General features: G+C 56.9%; 1 protein-coding gene across 1 annotated transcript; it reads right to left on the bottom strand.

The window, feature by feature from the left end:
• LOC135877341 (integrin alpha-D-like) lies at positions 1-14938 on the bottom strand. The gene is made up of 30 exons (XM_065402769.1): positions 14844-14938; positions 14471-14585; positions 14224-14327; positions 13853-13917; positions 12854-12968; positions 12568-12698; positions 12180-12325; positions 11632-11785; positions 10666-10816; positions 10217-10290; positions 9743-9872; positions 9370-9518; positions 8259-8399; positions 7757-7963; positions 7272-7402; positions 6821-6978; positions 6498-6652; positions 6201-6332; positions 4429-4502; positions 3929-4070; positions 3568-3681; positions 3378-3457; positions 2077-2160; positions 1831-1909; positions 1463-1570; positions 1136-1219; positions 846-959; positions 555-647; positions 298-408; positions 1-123 (listed from the first exon to the last, which is right to left on the bottom strand). Exons 1-30 carry the CDS (start codon positions 14878-14880, stop codon positions 1-3), a joined length of 3501 nt encoding a protein of 1166 aa, XP_065258841.1. The 5' UTR covers positions 14881-14938.

Consider the following 14938-nt stretch of genomic DNA (forward strand, 5'->3'; position numbering starts at 1 on the left):
CTATTGTTTGGGGATGTCGGGGTTGAGGCAGACATTGGCAGAGTCGTTCTGGCCCAGCCTGGCCCCAACACCATCCCTCACGTCCTCTATCATCTCCTTGTACTGGCGCTTGAAGAAGTTGAGCTGGTAGGAGACAGAGGGGAGAGCTGGTGAGAGCCAGCCAGACAGACTCACATTGTGGGTCAGAGGGATGGGGTGTGGGACCCTCTCTCCACCCCCACCCAGCTGGGAGGGCCAGAGGCCCCGTCCCCAGGGTGATGGGCTGTGGGGAAAGAGGTCCAAGCCCTGCCCACTCACCTTGTAGAGGGCTGTGGTGATGAGAGCCAGCAGGACCAGGCCCCCCACGCTGCTGCCCACGATGATGGGCAGGTAGTTATAGACCTCGGACTGCTCCACCACTGTCTTCACCTGGGGGAGAGGAGCCGTGAGATGGGGACCCAGGAGTCCTGGCACCATCACTTGCCCCTGCTCTAACACACCAGACCTCACTTCCTCCCTGAGCAGGGACAGGACCTAGGATTCCTGGCTCCCAGCTCTGGTACCTACTCTGGTACCTGGCGCTGGACGAATCCCTCCTTCTGGGTGTATTTCTTCTCCTCGTATTCAATCCGGGCCTCGCTCACCAGACTCACTTTCTGCTGCTGAGTCTGGAACAGAGAAATTATCTGTCCCTGACTGGAAATGACACAAACCAGCCCAGAGCATCAGCCCAGAGGGACCCAGAGCAATTTACAGGGATCCCTTGCCCAGCACTGAAATGCAGCCACCTGTGGGGAGGGGCTCAGGGGCTGTTCTCACGGGGGGATCCCTCGCCTGGGGCCGGGGGGCAGAGGCAGCTCTCGTACCTGGGAGACCCACTGGAAGCTGACATTCCCTTTGATCATGAACTCCAGCGGCTGCTGCATTTCCAGGGAGGTGATTCTGCACCGAATCTTCTTACAGGTGGCCACGGAGCAGTCCTGGGGGTGGAAGGATATCGCTGGGTGAGGCAGGGGGTGTGCAGGGGCTCAGCATGGCCATGAGGGTCTGGGTCTGTCTATAGCAGGGGTCCTTCCTCCAGCCCAGTCCCCCACTCGCTGTCTGTGATAGTGCAGAGGGGAAGGGGCTGCTGGGACCAGCACCAGCCTGTACTCACCAGCAGGGGGCGCTCACTCATCTGCTTCACAAAGTCCTTTGAACCGGGCGTTTCAGCCTCACTGACGCACTGAGCCAGCTGGGGCTGGGGAGGGAGAGAGACACGGTGTTAACGGGGGCGGGAAGGGGACATGGGGCCTTTCCCCTCTACGGGGCACCGGCTACAATCCAGCCCCAGGACAGGGGACTGGCTGGCTGCGGTGGGGTGGGAGAACATGTGGCCTATCCCCCCCCATAGGCAGCCTGTCCCAGCAGGGGGCGCTGTAGGGCAGAGCAGGTGTCACTGGGCCCATCTCACACACACACAAGGGCAGGGAGAGGCAGGTACCTTGGAGGGGACGACCTCAGAAGCGTCCCACGCCCAGACCCCGCTCAGCTCCACGGGGAACTGGAAAGTGACTGAGATGGGGACGCTTCGCTGCCGCAGGTTCTTGACCTGAAAGAAACAGACTCACCATAGGGCACTGCAGGAAGAGAACCCAGGAGCTCTGATCTCCAGCCCCCTATTTAACCCACGGACCTCACTCCCATCCCTGAGCTGGGGAAAGAACCCAGGAGTCTTGGTTCCCGGGCCACCCCCACCCCTCTCTGCTCTAACCCTCAGACCCCACTCAAGCAATTCTACTCTATCCCCCTCCTCTGAGCCCTCCCCCATTTCCCCATTCTCCCCCTCACACTCTATGCCATTGGCCTCACCTCATACCGATGTGTCACTGGCACACTTGTCCCTGCCTCCTTGGCGGAGAAGTTGACGTACTTGGTCGACTCCTCGAGGCTGGGGGAGGAAAAGGATGGAAGGAACAAGAGAGACAGGAGTGGGTGAGTGTAATGAAGAGTGACAGTGGGGTGTCATGTCCAGAAGGGGATGCTGTGCTGCAGGGAGCAGGGGGCTCAGTAGGGGGCGCTCTCCAAGCTGTCCCCTCTGTCTCCGCAGTGACCTACCTGGTGAGGATGATGAAGATGCCGTACTTGACCGGCAGCTCCGCCCGGTGAATCATGCGCTCGGTGATGGGGCCGCCATTGTCACTGGAGGGAGGGGAGGGCAAAGGAGAGAGATGTGAAGAGAAACAGCCAATTAACTTTGCAGGGAGAATGCATCAGAGTCCACTGCCCTCCACAATATTGGACTGCACTGCAAAGAACCATACTTCTGCTCTGCTTCATATATCGCTGTGCCACACAGCACTGCCCTGCATGAAATACCCGTGCCCTGTACCCTAAGTCACTGTATTGCACCATACACCACAACTCTGGGTTATACACCACTGTACTGCACTGCAATATATGTCACTGCAGAACACCATATTCCATTGCACTGCACCATACACCATTGCCCTGCCGCATACATCACTGCACCATACACCATTGGTCTGGGTTATACATCACTGCACCACGGTGCAGCCTACATTGCAGCACTGTGCCATATGTCACTGCCCTACACCATACTCTGCTGCGGAGCACCATATACCACTGCTCTGGTTTATACCCCACTGCACCACCTTGCAGTATACATCAGTGTGCTGCACCATAATCCACTGCACTGCAGTGCACCATATGCCAGTGCTGTGGATTATACAACACTGCATCACCCTCCAGTTTACATCACTGTACTGCACCATACTCCACTGCTTTGGGTATGGATCACTGCACCACCCTGGAGTACAGGTAACTGTACTGTTCCACACAGCCCTTCCCTGAGCATACAGCATTGCACAATGCCTCTTAGCATGCATCACTGCCCTTAACCATTACACCACGGCTGTCTGCCCTGGGGCAGCGTACTAGCCAGCACAGTGCATCATGCATTGGGCTGCATCACACTGCTCTGCCTGGCTTTATAGCATCTGTCACTCAGCACTGCCACACATCACTGTGCTGCACTGCATCCTAGGCTACTGAGCTGCTGTGCCCTCCACTCAATGGCACTGTGACTGGCATCACTGCACTGCATGACACTGCCCCCCCCCCCACACCATTGCATTTCACAGTGGAACTGCCATTGCACCATACATCACTTCAATGCCGCATGTATCACTGTATTGCACTGCAGCACACAGCACTGCAATACACCTGACTGCATTTCACTGGACCATACATCACTGCACTAACCTGCAGTCTGCACCAGGCGCCACATATCATTGCCATCAATGGACTAAACCATGCACCCCACTGCACAGCCCTACACATCTACCCCTCCGCACTGCCTCCCACACTGCCCTCTGTGGCCTGCACGCCTCCCTCACCTGCTGGTTTGGGCTGTGATCTGCAGACTGTCCCCCAGATCGGCTTTGGGGGAGACATCAAAGGTGGCGATGAAAGTGGCCTGGAAAACACATATGGGGTGAGAGGGAGCCAGGCTCAGGGGCTGGGGAACTGCTAGAGAAAGCAGGGGATGGGCATTGTCAGGCCACCGGGTTGGGGGGGCAACCCTACCTCGGCCCCGCTCCAGAAGATGGGGTGGTTGATGTGGCAGGTGCTGTTCCTCTGAGTCTGCTCCTTGGAGCCCACGGCCGAGCTGCACTTAACGGCCACGGCCCTCCTGTTGGACTGAGCACAGGGGACCAGCCAGTGAGAGATGCAGCCCACAGCGCCCACTACGAGCCCCCGCCTGCTCCCTGCAGCACAGCGCCCCCTGCCGAGCCCCCTGCCTGCTCCCTGCAGCACAGAGCCCTTTGCTGAGCCCCCGCCTGCCCCCTACAGCACAGCGCCCCCTGCTGAGCCCCCTGCCTGCTCCCTGCACCATCCCCTGTGTCCTGCCCCCCATGTCTGCAGTGCTTGGAGGGATTGATGGTACCTGGAGCAGCAGGACCCGGCGGTAGGACAGCGCGGCCGGGTAGAAGAACTGCACCGTGGTGCTGTAGGAATTCTCCCCGCGGTTCTGGATGGAGACGGTGGTGTTGAGTTCGGGGGTGACGCCCACCACGAGGGTGCTCAAGCTAAGGGGGAGAGAAAGGGGTGAGCTTCCTCAGGGAAGGCAGTGCCCCAGCATCGCTGCAAGCTTCCTCAAGGCAGCACCCAGCAGAGGAAACCAGTGCTGTGAGCTCCCTATAACAGTGCCCAGATGAGAACCCCACACAGCCCCTAATGCCGCACTGGGGCAGTGATGCAAGCTTCTTATAAAAGTGCCCAGCTGGGGACCCCAGTGCTGACAGCTTCCTATATCGGTGCCCAGTCAGATGCCACAAGGAAATATGGGCAGATCTCCAGCTGGGTGGTGCAGATCTGAGGCCTGATCAAGCCGGATGGGTCCCTGGTGGAAGTTATCTGGGATGGAAGGCAGAGGGGAGGACTTACCCTGAGAAATTGAAGGAAATTTGTAGTTCATCAGTGCAGACTCTGTCACTGCCGCAGTCCTTCTCAAACGGGAGCTAGGGAGAGATCCCAGGAGAGGGAGGGAAGGGAGCAGGGGTCAGGGTGGTTAGGAGGGGACTGGAGCAAAACTCAGCCAGCCCAGCGTTGTCACCCATCAGATCATTTTAATCATCACCAGCACCACCAATACAGTCTGAAACAGCATCACCAAGAACACAACGGCTGCATTCGCCCCTACACTGTCACCTGCACCATTGCATTCTCAACCCACCACCAGCACCAAAACAGTCTGAGCGGACAGCTCCACCAACAACAGAACCACTATGCCTCAACCAACACTGTCAACAAGTGCCCTACAATCTCAACCACAACCAGCATCAACACAGTCTGAACTAACACCACCACCAGCAATATAGATGCAACAACCTCTGCCAATGCTAGCATTTCCACTACAGTCTCAACCATCACCTCCACCACTACCTTGATTAATTGAGATATCCTATTCTCCTAGAACTGAAAGGAACCTTGAAAGGTCATCGAGTCCAGCCCCCTGCCTTCACTAGCAGGACCAAGTACTGTTTTTGCCCCAGATCCCTAAGTGGCCCCCTCAAGGATTGAACTCACAACCCTGGGTTTAGCAGGCCAATGCTCAAACCACTGAGCTACCCCTCCCCCAGTGTCGATTAACATTAAAATGTCAACCAACACTGTAAAATGACATGACAACTACAACCTCAGCTAACAATGTAAACAACACCATTACAATCTCACCAACCACCACTACTAATATAGTCTGAAACAACAGTTACCAGCACAGCCACTGTAACTACAACTAACATGGTAACTAAGGGCTGGTCCACACTACCCGCCTAATTCGGCGGGTAGAGATCGATCTTCTGGGATCGATTTATCGCGTCTCATCTGGACGCGATAGATCGATCCCAGAAGCGCTCCCCCGTCGACTGCGGAACTCCTGCTCGCCGAGAGGAGGAAGCGCTGTCGACGGGGGAGCCTGCCTGCACCGCGTGGACCCGAAGTAAGTACTTTTAGTTCGATATAGGAAACGTCGACTTCAGCTACGCTATTCTCGTAGCTGAAGTTGCGTTTCCTATATCGATCCCCCGCCCCAGTGTGGACCAGCCCTAACAGAATTACAATCTCAACCATAATAGAGTGTCAATAGAGTCTGAAACAATAGTCACACACAACAACCACAAACTACACGGTCACCAACACCACTACAACCACTGCCACCCATCAGTATATTCTGTACCAATACAGTAACTAACACAACCATTATGACCTCAACCAACACTGTCACCAATACAACTACAATCTCAACACAATCACCACCACAAATACAGTCTGCACCAGCACAAGCAACAAAGCCACAACAACCTGAACCAATACTGCCACCAAGACCATTACAGTCTGAACCAACATCACCCATACCATAATGACTACAACCTCAAACCATACTGTCACCAAGATCGCTACAATCTGAATCAACGTCACTAACACAACTACTTCAACCTCAGCTTACATTATCACCAAAACCACTGCAGTACTATCCAACAACATCACCAATAACACAACCAATTCAACCTCACCCAACGCTGTCAGCCACATTACAATTTTACCCATCACCACAGAACATCAATACAGGCTACTCCAGCACTGCAATCAAACCCACTTCCGCTACAACCATCTTTAACACTGTCACAAACACCATTGCCTGGCCCTGGCAGCCTTACCGAGCCTGCAGTCATCACGGTGGAGTCCTCACTCAGGATGGGTCTGAGGTGGCCGGCAGCAGCGATGGGCTCCCCTGTCAGGGTGTAGTTGAGGCGCAGGGTGATGGGGGTCAGGCTGTCCTCAGGGCAGAGCTGGGGAGACAGAAAGACACGTCAGGCCCCTGAAGGGAAAGGGGGGCTGGGGGCTGGGTGGGACCCAGAGAGAGGTTTGTTCTCTGGGTGATTTGGGAGCAAGGGGCAGGGTTGGAGGAGGAGACACACCAGGAGGGGAAGGAATTAGGATCCCCCCACACTCACAGGTAACGTTATCTGGTACGTCTCACATCTCTTCTCGATGCCGAGCCGCAGCTTCCTGCTCAGGACGGGGCTGGTGGCGTCGAAGGCGGCTCGGATCTTCGTCCGCCCGGGGTCCAGGGCCAGGCTGTACTGGATGGTGCTGGAGATCCTGATGCCTACAGGGGAGGGGACACAAGGGACAGAGAGAGACTGAGAGCGGGAACCTCAAGGAAAAATGGAACATGGGGCCTTTCCCCCCAGGGGACGCTGGCTCCAATCCATCCACAGGGCAAGGAACTGGCTGGCTCAGGGGGGAGGGGAGCAGGGGATGGGTTTGGTCTGACCTAGGCTGTCCATGGTGCTCTTAGTGACGGTGAAGCAGACATTTGCCCTGCTGGCCTCCGTGTTGAGCTGCTCCTGCCTCTGGCAGTCGAAGGCCGAGGTGGGGATGGTGGGGGGCTGGAAGCTGATGGAGACCCCGACTCTGAGCACCGGCCGGGACCTGCCATGGGGGGAACAGAACCATCACCCAGATGCTCTTCGCAATGGGGCCAGGCCCCCTCCTTCCCCTGAGCCTCCCACCCAGCCTGGATGTGCTCACAGCACCCCAGGGAGATGGGTTATGGACACACAGCTCTGCTGGAGAAGATGCTGGAGGGCAGAGAAGGGAGCAGCAGAGTTGTCATTGTGCCATTCTCCAGCATGGGGCAGAAGTCACACAGTTACACACACACCTTGTACTGTTGCTGTCTGTGATTGCCACGTGGAGCAGTGCAACGACACAGAGTAACTCACCTCAGCAGCAGAACCTGCCCTTGTGCCCCCACCGCGATGTCTGGCAGTCCGTCCCTCGTCAGGTCTGTCCCGCCACTGACGGCCTGGCCGAAGTAGTGCAGCCTGCTGGGAAACAGCGACCCCTCGATGCGCTGTGGGGCAGAGAGAGGAGTAAGGGATGGGAAAGTGGCGGCTATACTGTATAACGGGCACTAGGGGGCAGCGGAGGGGGAGGGATGGGAAAGGGGCGGCTATACTGTATAACGGGCACTAGGGGGCAGCGGAGGGTGAGGGGTGGGAAAGGGGCGGCTGTACTGTATAACGGGCACTAGGGGGCAGCGGAGGGGGAGGAATGGGAAAGGGGCGGCTATACTGTATAATGGACACTAGGGGCAGCAGAGGGTAAGGACTAAGAAAGGGGCTAATGGCCACAAGGGGACGATGGGGCCCCTATAACATCCCTTCACTACTGTGTACTGACCCCTCCCCATAGGAGCTGGGCTCACCTGTCTGTACTGGGGACTGAGGCCTCCCTTTTCCCCATGGAAGATGTATAAGGCCCCACGATTGTCATTCTCCATGGGGGCCCCAATGGCCACATCTGTCTGTCCATCCCCGCTGATGTCTCCGATTTCAGACATGCTGGCCCCAAAGCGCCCGAACGCCTGCCCCGTCTGCCCCTGCAGTGTTCTCCTATGCCTCAGCGTCGCCCCCTGCAGGCCAGATTCAAAGAAGCACATGGAAAATAGATCAGCATCGACTGTGAGGGTCAGTGCCCCCTACTGAGCCTCCCCATGCCTCTCCCAGCAACAGAGCACCCTCTAGTGCTGCACTGGGGCCAGCACACACTGCCAGGTAAGCCTCTACTGAGCCCCTGACCCTGCTCCCTGGAGCACAGTGCCCAGGTATCACTGTGTTTATTTTCATAGTATCCCAGCCCCACGGCAGCCCAGGTAAAACCGACCCCAGGCCATCCATCTTTCCCATGGCCCTGCTTGTCTCTCCTACCTGCTGGCTAAACGAGCAAATACAGACCCGTCCTCCATTCAGGGGTGTATAGTACATGGGGGCTCCAATCAGAACCAGGTCCGTGTTCCCGTCTCTGTCAAGGTCCACAGCGCACAGTGTACCCCCGAAATACGAGCCAACCTGGAGGGGCAGATAAGTCACTCCTTCATTTTAGTCACTTCCTCCTTCTCCCACTGGGTTCCTCACTCCCCACCCTGCTGGGAGCAGGATTCAATCCCCATGTTCATTCCATCCTCTCCTTCACCCACCCTTTACACACAACAGGTGGTGCTATTCCTGTAAGTTTTCTTTCTACGTGAACATATAGGCAGAGGTCGGCAGCATCTTTCAAAGGTGCTGAATGCTTGTTGTGGTGCATTTCTTTTTAGAGGCTGTGCTTGATTCACTGAGCCACTCTGACTGTAAGTCACTGTTACAAATTCCATTCAGCTGGAACGTATAGGCAGTTAGACCTTGGAGAAAGGTATAGTGTTAGTTGAGGTGAAATCCTTTTCAGACACTGTGCATATTATCAGCAATTTTTAACCCTGTCTCAGTCTCTTTGTATTAGTCTTATGAGTTCTGTCTAAGGCCTGGTCTACACTAAACAATCAGGTCGGTATCGCTACGTTTCTCAGGGGTGTGAAAATCTCCCCCCCCACCCCCACCCCGAACAACGCAATTAAACCAACCTAACCCCCGGTGTAGTCAGTGCTAGATTGACAGGAGAATTCTCCTGTCAACCTAGCAACCACCTCTTGGGGAGGTGGATTACCTATGCCAATGGGAGAAGCACTCCTGTTGGCGTAGGTAGCATCTTCACTGAAGTGCTACACCAGCACCGCTGCGGCGCTGCTGCAGGGTTTTCAGTGTAGACAAACCCTAACTGAATGTAAGAGCAGTGAGATACTGGAGACATGCTGACTATCAGCTGCGGTGCAGTTCTCTAAACCAGTCAAATTTAGCCCCTGCCTGAATCTTTCCTATTGAATCATTCCTGAAGGTGAAACCAAACACATGGTGTCAAAACCTTACAGGCTTCCTCCAGTCCCCCCACTCCTCACCCCTCACCCCCACACATGCTCCACATTGTCTGTAATGCTCCCCATACCTGCTCCCCCTGCAGCTCCCATCTGGGTGTCCATTGTCCGCCATTGGTATCCTGGCTGAACAGGATGACTTTGCCGGTGTGTTGGTACCGAGGGGCCCCGACCATATAGCTGCTCTGCCCATTGACTGTGACGACCTGAGATGAATAACCTCAAAGAAAGAGAGGGACATGGGGAGGTGAGATGGGAAATAGCCATACAACAGTGCTGCGCAGGGATCCCTTGCCCCAAACTGAGATGCAGCCACTTCTGGGGTGGGGTGCGGGGGTAGTTTACTCAGGCAGCCCTCACCTGGTGCTGAGATGCAGCTGCTGCTGGGGTGGGGCGCGGGGGCTGTTTAAATAGGTAAGGGAAGCTCGGTGGGTTTGTTCTTACCGAGGTAAGCATCATTCATGTCAGTGGAGGTTCTGGATACGTTGATGAAGCTCGGCTCCCCGCCGCTCCCGTACAGGTATATCCCACCGGACCAGTCATAGGCTCCCACCGCTCCCAGCACAGGCCCGTCCTAAACCGACACGCACGGCAAAGGGGACTGATTACAGGAAACGGACAGCACAGGAAATATTTACGAGACCTCCCCACCAACTGCAGCACAGCACGGCTTAGCATGGCACTGGGGACTGCCAGGGGAGACAGCGCCCCGTACTGAGGCCAATGCTGGCAGGACAGCACCACTCTCAGGCACTGTGGGAAAAGCACCTCCCATGCTGCTCCTCCAGCAATCTGGGCGAATAAAGGGCCATCTGCCTTTCAGGCACTAACCCAGCCTGATGCTACTTAGGCTGAAAGTTCCGTCAGGGCCCCAACACACGGCAGCGTGGGACACGCCCTGGGGCAGGCGTCACTCACAGGGGACAGCAGGGAGCTGAATCCTTCCTGAGACATCTCCAGCTGGAAGGAGCTGCCGCTCTGGGACTGGGTGCCTGGGGGCAGAGACAGACAGACAGACATGGGAGAGACCTTCATAGACGGTAAAGGCCCCGTGTCCCATTCCCTGAGCCAGCCCTTCTCCCCACCTCGAGGCTGGATTGGATCCAGCGTCCCCTAGAAAGAAGGCCCCATATCCCATTCCTCAACCCCTTGAGCCAGCCAGTCCCCTGCCTGGGGGCCCCCGGATGAGAAAGGCATTTGGGGGATATATGGAGATAGATCAGTGGATACATGTTGGATGGGAAAAGAGAGACTATTTGGGGCCTATTTGAGCTCTGGATTCCCAGCTGCTCTCCGTCCCATCTCGGCCTTGAAAACCCATTTCTAGAGCCCTAGGGCCAGTGTGGCCCCTCCCCCGGCTCTGGTACCTTCGATGGCGAAGATCTTCTCCTGCAGCTGGCTCTGGATGCCCTGGAGGGCGTCGAAATTCTCCACCTGGAAGACGTGCTCGTTGCTGGGCTGAGAGGCGATCTCCTGGAGCTCCTGTTGGGCAGCAGCACTGGAGAAGGCATCACCGACCTTCATGGAGCAGAGGGAGGTACAGGGGAGACCAGGGCATGAGCGTCAGTCACAGCCGAGAGTCCTGGACCAACATCCACCCATCCCGAGCCTTGCTGGGCCCTCGAGAGGCCCGGCTCAGCCAGCGCCATGTGCCACTCTGGGGTGTGGGCGTGGGATGCACTGGAGCTGTGCTGTGATAATCTACACTCTAAGGCCAATCATTGGTTCAATACTTCTTCCCCAATGGGATAATAGATGCCGTGCACTAGCTGACATAAGGGTTGAGTGACAGGTCAGCTTGGGGAGGACCAGAGCCATTATTTCAGCCCCAAGTGTGGGCAGAAAATGAAATAACAGTATTGAGAACGGGGTGATTTTGTCCAATCCTGGGTCTGTGGGAGAATGTGTCTCAGCAACCCCTGGGTCAAGTCACCCCACATGCGGGTCACTAACCCTACCCTGCATCCCCTGGAAGCACACAAAATGTCAAGGCCATCGGAGTGGGCATGTGGATTGGAGGGCAGTGAGAATTCCCCACCTTTGACTAGACAACGCTACTTAACCTGACCAATAGCGGGCGCGGGGAACAGCCTTAACGAGATAGAATCTGCCGCTCAATCTGGCTAGTGAAACTCCAGCTCTGCTATAGCGCCACACCCTGGCTCAGTTACAACCTGGCTTCCATTCGTCTCCAAAACCCTTGTGCCGGACCGGTGCCCTCCTGTGCTTGATGGGACTGCTCCCCCCCGCCTCCCCTCCCCACACACACAATGTCCCTGGACACGGGCTCAGATCCAAGATCCATACTAATTCTCCGCACGGCCGCAGCTCACCCCGATGGCGTAGCGGATGATTCCAGCTCTCTCAGCCTCGGGGATGGCGTCTGAATAAGAAAGCGGGTCGCTAATTTTCTTCCCATCTGTGATCACAATGAGAACCTTGGTGGCCTCATCCCGAGCGCCTCTCCCAGAGGTGAACAGCTCCCGGCTGGAAAAGGGGGGTGGGGAAGGCGTGGGAGGGTTATTGATACGTAGCAACACCTAGCGCTCGTCCACTGCTTTGGCATTGCAGATCTCAAAGTCCTTTACAAAGGAGGTCACTGTCATGTCCCCATTTTACTGATGGGGAAACTGAGGCACAGGGAGGGGACGTGACTTGCTTAAAGTCACAAAATAACAAAGGTTCAGAGCTGGCAATAGAACCCCGGAATCCTGGCTCCCAGCATCCCCTCCCCCCCCGCTTTAACCTACTTGTCCCCACTCCCCTCCCAGAGTTGGGGACAAAGGCAGAGCCCAGGAGTCCTGAGTTCCTATCCCTTAGCTTGCATGTCCTTGCAGCCCATTCCCTGTGGAGTCAGCACGGGGAGGAGGGCAATACCTACACCACTTTCTGGATGGCGGTGGCCGTGTGCGTCCAACCCTTGAGCTGCACGACTGCCCTGACAAGGTCATCAGGGTTGCTGCTCCTCCTGTACTGGAAGAAGTCGAAGTGCTCTCTAAATCTGTTCGAGTACTGCATGAGGGCAAACTGCAGGAGGCAGGGGAGAAGAGAGAAAAACAACCCCGGGGTGGAGGGTAAGAAAAGAGGGAATCAGACTCAGTTAATCGCTGGGGCAGGCGGTCGGGATGTAGCTGGTTCTGTGGGAATTTTTTCCTGGTTTTAGATGCAAAATCCATTGCTGCTCCCTGCAACACACTGGGACACTGGGGACTGGGAGTTCGCCCTCAGGCAGGACTCAGGGTAAGTAGGGTTCAGCCTCTGCCCGTTACCTGCGTGTCGGTGCTGCGGAAACGCTTCATGATCTCAGAGATGAACGTCTTCATCTTTCTGAAGTTTTCTGGTATGATGCTGCCCGAGCCGTCGATGAGGAGCGCTATGTCTGTGGCACGTCTGGGGCACTCTGAGAGGGACGGAAAAGAAATACATCCTGACTCAACGCCACCAACATGGAGAAAACTCAGTGGAAAGAGCTAGACCAGATCAAAGGGCCCACCTAGCCTGGTTTCCCCCCCCCAGGGGTGGCCCCTTGGTGCCGCTCCCGGGGCTGCCTCATACCTGCCAGGGTGTCCGGGATGCGCCGGAGCTGCCGGAGTCTCTGGTCCAGGAGGAAGCAGTAGCTGTTGATGTACATGTTCTCCCCGCAGACCCGGTGCACCGTGGGGCCGCACGCCTGGGCCACGAGAGAGGGATGGGATCACTGGGTGCCCCCTGAGGAGAGCACTGGGGGGTGACGGGAGTCTGCTCCCCCCCATGGATATGCAGGGAAAGGCCCCGCCAGGGCAGGGACTCCATGGGGCAAACAGGACTCCAGGACCCAGCACCTGCCTCCCAGAGAGAGAACAGGGGGACATCACCTAGTTACCACGCTCCCTGCTATGGCCATGCCCAGTCACTGTCCCCAGAGTGACATCGCCCAATTACCCCCACCCTTCACAATGTCATCGCACAGTCACTGTCCCATGGCGATGTCACCCGGTTACCCCCATCCCTCACAACGTCACGTCTCAGTCACTATGTCCATGGCGATGTTCTCCTCCTCCCTGCTGTTTCAGTGCACCATTCTGGGTCCCACCATCCCCCAGACAAACATCACACCCTCGCTGTAGTCACACCATTGTTATCTAGTTACGATCTTCTGCACAAGGCCGTGGCCCAGTCTTTCTAGTGGTTAGCACCTGCCTACACACGCATTGTCATTCATCCCTCACCATGGTAACAATGCTGTGTTCCGGTGATGGTGACATCATCCGGTGACCACCCTCTACTTGCCATCAGCGCACAGAGGTCTTGTTGTGGAAAGATCACCCACTCCTGTGATATCAGCCCATCCCCCCGCCCCCGGTGTCACCCAGCCATGACAGCAGCACACAGGCACTCCAGTCCTGTAGTAACTTTACCCATCTGGCGTGTGGTGGGTGCACAGTCATCCCGCTCCCATTGCTGGGGGGAAGAGAATCCCGTGGAATTCCGGGGGACAGGGACAGAGAATGACCCAACCCCCTGGATACAACCCACAGACCACGCCGCTTCCACACCCCAAGGGGCGGTACCTACCAGAAGATTGGAGCCCCGGGCAGCCAGAGACAATCCGAGGGACATGTTCACGGCATCGGGGGGGCCTGAGAGGAGAAACACGCCAACACCAGGGTGAGAAACCTTGTCACTGGATATGTTTAGTCCTGCATATCTCTGAGCCATTTCGCACCCCCTCTCCCTTGTGCATCCCCCCGACACACACACTGGGGGGAAGTGATGGCAAATTGTTGCATGGAAATTAGAACCCAGGAGTCCTGATTCCCAGCCTCCCCTGTTCTCACCCGCTAGACCCTACTCCCCTCCCAGACCTGGGGATGGAACCCAGGCGTCCTAGTTCCCAGACCCCCTTGCTCTAACCCACTGGATCCCACAGCACAGGGTGCCCCTACGCTGGATGTGGATCTCCTGGCAGCGTCTGGAGCCCGGGTCGCACTTGTAGACTTTGCCGGTTTCATTCACGTCTCCCGTCTGCAGTGGGGCCCCAACAAGCAGCCTGTGGGGGAGAGAGCAGCTCAGGGGACGCCCCGTCACCCCTGGGTGGTGGGGCTCAGGCAGGGCAGCCCAGCCAGATGGGCCCCTCAGGGGTGGATATGAGGCACGTAACTGTAGGGCTCTGAGCCTGTGTTTGGTCCTTACCCCCCGGCTCTGGCACTCCCGAACTGCACCACGCTCTGCCCGAACCCCCTGGCTGCCTCCTGGAAGGTGATGGGTCCCTCCACATCCACGCTGAATCCACAGCTCGGTGCCAGCGCTGCAGGGGTTAAACAGCCACATATTACAGTTTTCCCCATGGAGAAGGGGCCACTGGTGGGGGCTGAGGGGCCAGCCCCTCCTGGCTGTGGGACTGTTCTGAGCTCCCCGCTGTATCCCCACTCCCCTCCCAGAGCTGGGGGCAGAACCCAGGAGTCTGGAGAGCCCAGCTGCTCCCCTTCCCCTTCCCGAAGGTTAGGCAATGAGCAGGTGCACGCAGGGCCCCAGCTTTTCCCCACCTCACCGGCTGGCAACTCACCTGTGCCCAGGTAAATGAGCAGACGCAAGGGGTCCATCCTGGGCTGGGTACGGGGGGAAGCTGGAGGTGGGTTGACTGCTGGAACCGGTGTCCCG

Source organism: Emys orbicularis, chromosome 4 (genome assembly GCF_028017835.1).
Source record: "Emys orbicularis isolate rEmyOrb1 chromosome 4, rEmyOrb1.hap1, whole genome shotgun sequence".
Lineage (NCBI taxonomy): Eukaryota > Metazoa > Chordata > Testudines > Emydidae > Emys > Emys orbicularis.

What these genes read in the sequence shown, in the direction of transcription:
- LOC135877341 (XM_065402769.1), bottom strand. Translation starts at nt 14,880, where the DNA reads ATGGACCCCTTGCGTCTGCTCATTTACCTGGGCACAG. An exon ending in TTTGCTCGTTTAGCCAGCAG is followed by an intron (nt 7,964 to 8,258) that starts GTAGGAGAGACA and finishes TCTGGCCTGCAG; the next exon opens with GGGGCGACGCTGAGGCATAG. An exon ending in GCCGGGTCCTGCTGCTCCAG is followed by an intron (nt 3,682 to 3,928) that starts GTACCATCAATC and finishes CCCTGTGCTCAG; the next exon opens with TCCAACAGGAGGGCCGTGGC.